Source organism: Gossypium hirsutum, chromosome D01 (genome assembly GCF_007990345.1).
Source record: "Gossypium hirsutum isolate 1008001.06 chromosome D01, Gossypium_hirsutum_v2.1, whole genome shotgun sequence".
Lineage (NCBI taxonomy): Eukaryota > Viridiplantae > Streptophyta > Magnoliopsida > Malvales > Malvaceae > Gossypium > Gossypium hirsutum.
In genome coordinates this window covers 49,738,326-49,748,916 of record NC_053437.1, presented here as the reverse complement: position 1 = coordinate 49,748,916, position 10,591 = coordinate 49,738,326, and the positions used below count along the sequence as shown (strand labels likewise).

Below are 10,591 nucleotides of genomic sequence, written 5' to 3'. Positions count from 1 at the left end.
AAAAAAACTCAGCAAATTTTTTTTTTAACAACACTCGCGAAATCTCTTAGCCAAGGACTTCATCTTCGTATATAGACTTAAAAACCTCTTATGCCTTGTCACACCCAAAAATAAGAAAACCCCCTCTTATACCTTATTTTCTTAGCGATGTAGAATAATGAGAGATTTCATTTAAAATATCCTTATTCCCGATTAGGATCATCATTTTACATTTATTACATATAAAAATCATTAAATTTAATAGATATAAAAACAATTTTAAATACATATGATTGAATGAAAAATTATATATACATTTATGTCAAATCAAAATTTTAGAATATATCCATAGCAAAATTTAAGAATGCTTTACAAATTCGATATTAAAAATATAAACAAAGATTAGACAGAGTGTACAGGGCCCTTTGACCTGCTGCCAGGCGATGCATTGATATTTTTGGTTCTGGATATGTGAGCCACACAACACATGTAAGGTGAACCACCAACTTGAGAATTTAATCCGAATAAGCAGAAGAAGTGGATACGAATGGGCTTCATATCAGATTCTGCTTGACACATGGCAACTCATTAGCCGATTCCATATCTATTTTCCTATCTTTAAAGATAAGCCCCTTAATACATTAACTGATCAACCCCAATCTCATTCAAGGCACAAAATTTGACCCAAAATGGCCTCTGTTTGTGCTTCTTCGGCTATTGCAGCTGTTGCCATCTCATCCCCCAGGCAAGTTCTTTTCTGCTTCAAATGTACTAGAAATGATGAATTTATAGTTAACCATTATAAATTAATGACCATAGTTTAGGATTCCATCGATTTTTTCCATGTTATTTGTTGTGAAATTTTTATATTTGGATTAATGTTGTAAACCTGTTACAGTTCCCAGAAGACTGGATCAGTAGTGGGGACAACAAAGGCTTCTTTCCTTACAGGGAAGAAACTTAGATCTGTGAGAAAGTACACAAAACCAGCTGCCGGACCAACATTTCCAGTGTGCGCCGCCGCCGACCCCGACAGACCCCTTTGGTTCCCAGGCAGCACTCCTCCTCCATGGCTGGATGGCAGGTTCAGTCACTTAAACCACCAGTTTTTGGCCTCTTCTTTTCTACTCTAACCTTATTCTAACATTTTATTGAAACCCTTTTGGTGCAGTCTCCCTGGTGACTTTGGTTTCGATCCTCTCGGTCTTGGTAAGTTTAATCCCTATCAGTACCTCAACAGTCATTTGAACCAAAGGCAAATATAAGTATCTATAATGGGGGTGTTGTAACAGGGTCTGACCCTGAGACATTGAGATGGAACGTACAAGCAGAGCTGGTTCACTGCAGATGGGCAATGTTGGGAGCTGCTGGTATTTTCATCCCAGAGTTCTTAACCAAGATTGGGATTTTAAACACTCCATCGTGGTACTCAGCTGGAACAGAGGAATACTTCACTGACACCACAACTCTCTTCATCGTTGAGCTTATTTTTATCGGCTGGGCTGAAGGGAGAAGATGGGCTGACATTCTCAAGCCAGGGTGTGTAAACACAGACCCCATCTTCCCTAACAACAAGCTCACCGGGACTGATGTTGGATACCCAGGTGGCCTGTGGTTTGACCCTCTTGGCTGGGGAAGTGGTTCGCCTGAGAAGATCAAGGAGCTGAGGACGAAAGAGATCAAGAATGGCCGATTGGCTATGTTGGCAGTGATGGGTGCATGGTTCCAACATATCTACACCGGCACTGGGCCCATTGACAACCTCTTTGCCCACCTTGCCGATCCTGGTCATGCCACCATTTTTGCTGTAAGTTCAACTCCTGGTTTTGATAATATATTTGCTTGTTTTGTAGAGTTTATACTAACTGTTGTTTGTTATTCTCCATTTTAGGCTTTCACCCCCAAGTGAAACACTAGGAGGGGGGAACCCTAACAGCCATGAAAATGTTGGAGAAAAATCGATGGTCGTCATACGTACACCTTTTTACCTAATCAGCAAGGAGATGGAAAGATGTGTTTGGGGATGCTTGTATCAGTAGATCATTGTAATGCCTCTGTTGAGTGTTGTACAAATACCTTTATGAAATTAGAAGCAATGAATATTTATTAAGGTTAACCAACATTTATTAGCTTTTAGTCCGAATATGATATAAAAATGAACTCGACATGAATATACAAACATGCCAAATTTTATATATTATGAAAAAAGGTTTTGTAAAGTAGAAATGAAATCTGTAGAAGCCCCAAAATTGTTGCAAAATGCATATATAGATCAGGCTAAGTGCCCAAAGAAAAAGATGAAACTAGCTTATTTGCAATTATCAATGTTTTGCTCTTGAAATAATCTTAGTGAAGCCACCTACTCGATTTAACTGCTTGAAATCTCAGTTACTTCGGTTCTTCTATGTATTTTATAATTCATCGACTGTTGAACAATTTCCAAGTAAAACCATATACGTGGTTTGAAAAGTTCTAATATTTTTAGATTTATTAATTTCAGTGCATTTATTTCGTGTTTTCTATTAATAACGTAAATATAAACTAAATTATGGTGAAAATATTTTATGTAACAAAATACTTATAAATAATAATGTAAAAAAACTTAAGATATTAATTATTCTCATTATGTCTATTTTTTATTTTACATAAAATATAAAAAGATAAAATTATTCTCATAGTAATGTATATTACTTTATAAAAAAGATGAGTTTTTGATAATTTTAAAATTGAATTAAAATCGGATTAACGAGTGACAATAACTCAATTAATTATTTAAGTAATAAAATAGATATAACCTTATACATACAAAAGTAAACCTTTTTAATTTAAAAAGCGAGGTTATTAAGTCTTAAATATATATTTTAAAAATAAAAATAAGATAAATAAATAATTTTAAACTTTTTAGAGTACTAAATATTAATCATGTTCTTTAATGTGGCTTGTAGAGATAAAAAACTCTACTTGTAAAGTTAAAAATGAAAATTTTAAATGGGATAAATTCTACAAGTAGCCACACAATTATTAGTGTATTTCTATTTTGATCACTTAGGTTTAAAAAATTCTATTTTAATCACTAATATTATTGACATTTAATATTTTAGTCACTATTATATTAATTCATTAACAGATTGAAGAAACCTTATTTATTGACAGAATAACAAATGAAGTGCTCTAATGTTTACAAATTCTATCAATTTGGTCTTAATTAAATAATAATAATAATTTGCCCTCAATTTTACCTATTCTGTCAATTTAGTCTTGATTCTTAAAAATCTAAAATTTAAAATAAAATATTTAAAAATAAAAAATAAAAATAAAATTATAAATAAATATTATAAATAAATGAATACCTATTATTTTCTCTTTCTAACTTCTCTCTAAAATAATAATAGAAAATAGTGAAAATCTGAAAATCGTCGTGTTGGTCGCCATGCCAGTCGCCATCTCCAATGGTCGGTGAACCCAAACTTTCACAGCTGGTAGTTTTTTTACCTTCTGAGTTCGAATCCATCTTTCATTTCATCGAAAAAACACCCTAAACTCAATGAATCTAGGCTAGAAAGTTTAACCTTACCCTTTTCAATCTCCATCTTTGTTGAGTATTTTTCCATCGTGCCTTATTGAAGGGGACAATCGAATATTTACACACATGTTGTCATGGAATTAACGTTCTTGGTAGGCTCTATGCACGTTGGACACGTGTACTATTTTGGTCTGTCTGCTGGACTTCGTAGCCCCCACATGCGAACTCCTTGGTATATGCGAACTAGGACCGTGAACTTCCCTTACGAGCCCTTCTAGCGAACCCCCACTACAAGGTCTATACACAATCAATTGGTAGAGCCCAATCGGGTCGTGAACTTCTCTTGCAAGCCCTTTTGACGAGCCCCCACTACAAGGCCTTAATGCATCCAATTGGTAGGGCTCAACTGGGTCACGGGTAGGCAATCCAGACTTTATATGGGTTTCGGGTTGGCGATCATAAATACTTAACAATCCAGTCCCCTTATTGGGTCTAAGGAGGGTTATAAAATGCACTCCGTAGAGCCACACTTCACATGGCCTCATGTGTTTTGATATTGTTTGGAGGTAAGGTGACAGCAAGGAAGTGGCTGAGGCAGTTGGTGCGCGACCTAAAAGACAGACATGGCCTCATGTGGCTAAGGATGACCTAGGTCTAATATTAACAGGATATAAAAAGGAACCCATGAACTTTTTTTACAAATTCTGCAGGATGAGACTTCACCCATGGATTTTAGCGGTTTCATCGCACAAAGAAAGTGGTGAAAATATTAATTTGATAACTGTTCTTGCTAACCCTAGAATTATCGGTGGTGCAGACACATCTTGCGATTCTGGAAGCGACTTAGAGGAAACTACAAGTGTGTCCCGAAAAATTAACGAAGTTATGGACCTACGAGCTTCTCTAAGGGACATGCGCAAGAAGTGCAGAACCGATACAGGGCCTGTAAATGTGCTTATCAATAGTGAAGATGAGGTAGATAGTGGAAGACTAGAGCATCATCATAAAAGGAGGGTAGATCATTCTGGGCCTTTTGCTATGATAGTTGCTACTCCTACTTCTCCATCGGTGAGCTCACTATGGCTTATGCAAGTTCTCCGATTGCTGCTCACGGTAGTTCTCCTTCTTTTGCCCATTATATTCATTCTTTTCTACCCCTTGTTGATGAATCCGTAGCTGAAGAGGATGGTGAGATATTCCAGTAGTGCAAACATCTAAGCACGCGAGAGTACCATTATAATCCCAACGAGGTGGTTGAGAAGTGTAAGGCTTCTTTACCAGATACTATAAAGAGGCATATGTGTATCGCTGAGTCCTGCAGTGGTGCAAATAAGAATTCTTTGTCAAAGCTTACCTCACCCTTGCAGGTTTTGCTGGCTGAGGCTACCATGGTTAGCGTAAGCCTTAGAAAAAAATGTTGGTAGCGCTGATGCTAGTCAAAGGGAGCTCGAGGAAACTAAGTTAGAGTTGGAGAGAACTCGCGAGCTATACCTTAAGATGATGAAGGAGAATGAAGAGTTTTATAGGTAGAATGCCAAGCTTGCTGGCCACTTGAGGGCCACTAAGGTAAAAATTGATAAGTTATCTCATGAAGTTGCAGCTGAAAAAGAAAGGAAAGAAGCCTTGGATGCTAATATGAAGAAAATGGCCAAAAAACACAAGGCTACTGTAAATCGAATCGTTGAGGAACACAAAGCTGGTATGGCGAGGTCAGAGCAGACATAAACAAAAGCCTTAGAGGAATTCAAAACGGAAACTCTTGAGAACTTGAGTAACCTTGCTTAAGAGCTCAAGTCAAATATACTTTTACATACCCAAGTTGTAGGTGGCCCTTTTAATGCTTGCAAAGTTGACCTCGATGTACTCTGCGATATAGATATGAGCCAACTAGGTTTCAATATCTGCTTCCCCTTAGGAGTTGTCTGGTATGAGTTCACATCCAAATGGAGGAACTCAAAAGACTTTTACTTGGATGAAAACCTAGCTGAAACCAACACCACTCCTCCTAATAACAATGAAACCAATGAGGACCCCGCTGAAGCGAACATTCCTCCTATTGATGGGAATGACAACAGCGAAGTTATTAGATAAGGAGAAAATGAGATCCCCAACAACCATGAAGGGGTTGATAATGTGTTTTGATTGTAACTGTGTATTAGTTTTCTCATCTTGAAATGAAAATTTAAACTTTGAAAAATTTCAAATTTGCTTACTACTGTTATTACATCATATCCTTTTGCGAACTCATTTTATCTTTTCGCATAACACTACTGCTTGTACCAAAAATATGAACTTAAAAAATTTTTTAAAGATATTCTCAGGAACTTTTAATTGACTTAGCGCAATTCAATGGTTCTATTTTAAGTGACTTATCATCAATTTTGACCTGAATGTTCCTAAACATTTTGTGTTGTGAATTTAAGCAAGCAAACTCGAAGGAAATTAAGTTATGATATCAAATTAATTAAGCCTTAAGTACCACCCAGGAAGGTAGCTTTATTAGCTATGTTGGATCTGCGAGCTTAACTCCCCAAGCTCTTATAATGTCAATTGGGAGCGTAGATCCTTTAGTTGCTTTGGAGGTTGTGATCTTAAACTGACAAACCTTTATGACATCAGTTGGGAGCGTAGGTCTGCTAGCTGTGTTGGAGCTGCGAGCTTAACTTTACGAGCTCTTGTAATGTCAATTGAGACTGAAGGTCCGCTAGCTGCTTTGGAGATTGCGATCTTAAATTGACAAACCTTTATGACATAAGTTAGGAGTGTAGGTCCACTGGTTGTGCCGGAGCTGCGAGCTTAACTCTGTGAGCTCTTATAATGTCAGCTGGGAGCGTAGGTCTGGTAGTTGCTTTGGAGGTTACGATCTTAAATCGATAAACCTTTATAACATCAGCTGGGAGCCTAGGTTCGCTAGCTATGTCAGATCTGAGAGCTAAACTCCATGAGCTCTTGTAATGTCAGCTGGGAGTACAGGTCTGCTAGATTTGGAGGTTGTGATCTTAAACCGACAAACCTTTATGACATCAACTGGGAGCGTAGGCTCACTAGTTGTGTCGGATTTGTGAGCTTAACTTTGCAAGCTCTTGTAATGTCAATTGGGAGCGTAGGTCCACAGTTGCTTTGGAGGTTGCAATCTTAAACCGATAAACCTTTATGACATCAACTAGGAGCATAGGTTCGCTAGCTGTGTTGAAGCTGTGAGCTCTTGTAATGCCAGCTGGGAGCGTAGGTCCGCTAGCTACTTTGGAGGTTGAAATCTTAAACCGAAAAACCTTTACATTATGCTCAGTAGAAGTGTTCATAAAAAATAATATTTTTATTCAAGGGGTAAAAAATTACACATAGTATTTCTTGAGGTGACGAGCATTCCATGTTCGTGGTAGAATCGTGCCTTCCATTTTTTCTAGCTTATACACTCCATAACCTATTTTCTCAATGACTTTGTATGACCCTTCCCAGCTTGGAGACATTTTACCTTGCTGCGAAGCTGGGAAACTAGCCTAAGTGTTTCTAAGGAAAAGATCACCTACTTGGAATTGCTTGTTCTGAACCTTAGAGTTATAATACCGAGCTACTTATTGAGTGTTTGCTACATTCTTAATCTCTGTTGCCACTCTAAATTCATCGATAAGATCAAGGTTAAGCATGATAGCCTCCTGGTTGGCATCTTTTTTAAAATGTGTTGTCATGTGTGATCATATATTGATCTCATTGGGAATTACTGTATTCGCGCCATAGACAAGGGAAAATACGGTTTCTCCTATTACAATATGAGGCAAAGTTCGTAGGGCCCATAAGATTCCTAGTGACTCCTCCAACCACGTACCCTTAGCCTCGCGAACCGTTTTTTTAAGGCAGTTAGAATCTTCTTATTCATTGCTTCTACCTGCCCATTCATTTGTGGCTTTTTAACAAAACTCCAAGATAAAACAATCTAAAAATTCATGCATAAATTTTTTAGCTTTCCTTGAAACTGTGTGCCATTATCTGTGGTAATCAAGCAAGGTACACCAAACCTGCAAACAATTGATTTCTAGAGAAAAGATTCCATTTGTTTCTCTATGGTAGTTGCCAGAGCTTCAACTTCAATCCACTTGGTGAAATAGTCGACATCCACCACTATGAATCTTTTTTGCGCTGTAGCTATCAGGAATGGACAGAGGATAATAATTCCCCCAAGGCCACAAATAGCCAAGGGCTCGACATGACTTTTAGAGGTTCTACTGGTTGTCGTTGCACCTGAGCATATCTCTGGCAGGAGTCGCATGTGCGAACCAAATGATGTGCATCCTTTTGAATAGTAGGCCAATAATATGATTGTCTGAAAATTTTTTGGGCAAGCAGTCTTCCACCCAAATGGTCACCACAGATGCCTTCATGTATTTCTCGCATTACATACTCAGCCTCAGACGGTGATAGGCATCGCAATATTAGATGCGAAAACCCTTTTCTATATAGTACACCCTCTAAAAGGGTATATCTAGCAATTGGAAGACAAAAAAAATTATTTTAACTCGCTATGTAATTGAGTAATTTAACAATTATCTACACAGAATTCAAATGTCTAACTTATCGATTTAATTTTTTCATTCATATGTAATTTGTGACAACGACATACCTCGCAACTTTGCGTTGTAACTTTGTGATCTCTTTCTTGTCCAAATTATCATACACTCTTTGTAGTGTGTGAACTATGGGAAAAATCTATGTCTCATCTTGATCTATTCTCAAAACTTGTGGCATGTTATAGCTCAGGGTATCCCTGTACTCCAGCAGAATTTTCCCTTTTTGCTTAATGACAATAGAGGATGCCAGTTTAGATAAGGCATCTACACGTGTGTTGTCACTCCTAGCGAGCTACTTTCTTTGAACTTTGTCAAATCCTATGAATAGTTTAACTGTAACTGAATGATATCTCTTTAACATTGCCACTTTCACCTTATATCGTCATTCATTTTCTTCACCACCAACTGTGAATTTGTATGGATGATCAGATCCTTCACTCCTAGTTGGTGTGCTAGTTGTAACCCTGATATCAAAGCTTCATATTCTATTATGTTTTTGTATGTTTGAAATCCAAAAGATAATTCGTATTTCCATTCATTTCCACTGGGATCAATCAAAAGTACCCCTACTCCTGACCCTATCTTGGCTCCAGAGCCATAAACATACATTAATCAGTTTTTCGAACTATCGACGCTCATTGCACCAATTGTTGAATGTTTTTTGTCGTGTCTTATTGAAGGGGACAATCGAATATTTATACACATAGTTACTATTCATGGAATTGACGTTCTTGGTAGGCTCTATGTATACTGGACACATGTACTATTTTGGTATGTCTGTTGGACTTCGTAGCTCCCACATGTGAACTTCTTGGTATATGCAAATTAGGACTGTGAATTTCCTTTATAAGCCCTTTTGGCGAACCCCCATTACAAGGCCTACACACATCCAACTAGTAGGGCCCAACTAGGTTGCGAACTAGGACCGCGAACTTCCCTTGCTAACCCTTTTAATGAGCCCCCATTACAAGGCCTACACTCATCCAATTGGTAAGGCCCAACTGAGTCACAGTTAGGCAATCCGAATTTTATCTAGGTTTCGGGTTGGTGATCATAAATACGAAATAATCTTTAATCGTTAAATTGGCTTGAAAATCAAATTAGGGCTTTTCTCTATTAAGGCTAACACTTCCATCATTGGGATGCTCCGAAAAGAAAATTTAAACTCTTTCAAACCTATGAAAATAAAAAAAAAGTTGTGTATGCTTCTCTCCTAGGGTTTTTCTATTTTGTAGATTTTCCTTTGGTTTCAATGGCCAACTTTGGAATTTCTTTTTGTATTGCAGATTTTCTCAATGGTCAAATTTGGATTTCCATTATTTTTCAACAGCTTACTTTGGATTTCTTTTTGTTTTGCAAATTTTCTTTTAACCTCCGAAATCGAGAAGGTTTTGGTAATAGAGAAATGGGTTTGTTGTGACACAATCATGCTTGGGTTTGGTTGGATTACTGGGTTTAGGTTAGTGAATATGGTGAAATGGTGGACTGGTGGTGAGGATGTTTGTAAAGGTTGATAATGGTGAAAAGTTGAAAGGTTGGAGGTTAGAGGTGCGTAAAGGTTGAAGATGGAAAATGGTGGAGAGAGAAACTTTTATGCCAAGCTTGTATTGATCGAAAGAGGCTAGTGATGGTGAAGGATGGTTGTGTTGGTGATTGCTAATGTTGAAAAAAGAAGGGGGAGGTCTAAATCTAGTTTAAGACTTCTTCATGTGTGTTTTTTCTCTCTTTAAATTATTTTATTTTTAAAATTAATATTTTAATAAAAAATTCCATGTTAGAAAAGTAAAAAAATGGTGAGAATGTAAACAAGTTTGTTGCTTGGTTTATAGCGTAAGTTCTTAGTGGGAGAACTTAAAGTGAGTGATTTAGATCTTTAGGTACAAAAGTGAGTTTACTATACCAGAGTGTGATAGGACTTAAATCACCCATTGTATTGGGATCAAAGATAGTGGACTTACTAATTGAGCTAAACTTTACAAACGTAGGAAAACCAAACCACGTAAACATGTTATGGTCTTTTTTTAATTTTCTTGTCGTAGTGTCACCTTCAATGGCCTTTGAGTTAGCACTTTTGTGGTTACTAGTTGTTTACTTTGTAGTTATCAACTATAGGTCCAACATGAATTTTTAAGAATCAATACTGAATTAATAGAATGTGTAAATCTGAGGGCTAAATTTGTTTTATATTTTAGAATTAGGACCAAATTTATAAAATCTATAAACATTAGAGGGCTAAATTTATTATTATGCCAATAAAAAAGGTCTCATCAACATTCTATTAATGATTTAATGGAAGAGTGACCCAAAAAATCATATGTTGGTAATGTTAGAGACTAAAATAGAATTTTTTGCACATAAGTGACCAAAACAAAAACACACTAATAGTTGAATGACTACTTTTGTAGTTCACCCTTTCTAAATGTGTTTAAAATATGGGTAATTATTTTGTTACGGTATCTGTAGAATAAAAGAACCCACAACCATGTTTAAGATGTTTGCATATGCTATTTAAAAAAAACACATG

The 10,591-nt window shown here is 36.8% G+C and overlaps 1 protein-coding gene across 1 annotated transcript; it reads left to right on the top strand.

Annotated features, from left to right (window-relative positions):
* Positions 1-321: 321 nt before the first annotated feature.
* On the top strand, positions 322-2,095 carry LOC107922548 (chlorophyll a-b binding protein 7, chloroplastic). The gene is made up of 5 exons (XM_041087332.1): positions 322-724; positions 878-1,063; positions 1,151-1,188; positions 1,272-1,786; positions 1,871-2,095. The coding sequence occupies exons 1-5, from the start codon at positions 669-671 to the stop codon at positions 1,886-1,888; spliced, it is 813 nt and encodes a 270-aa protein (XP_040943266.1). The 5' UTR covers positions 322-668; the 3' UTR covers positions 1,889-2,095.
* The last annotated feature ends 8,496 nt before the right edge of the window (positions 2,096-10,591 follow it).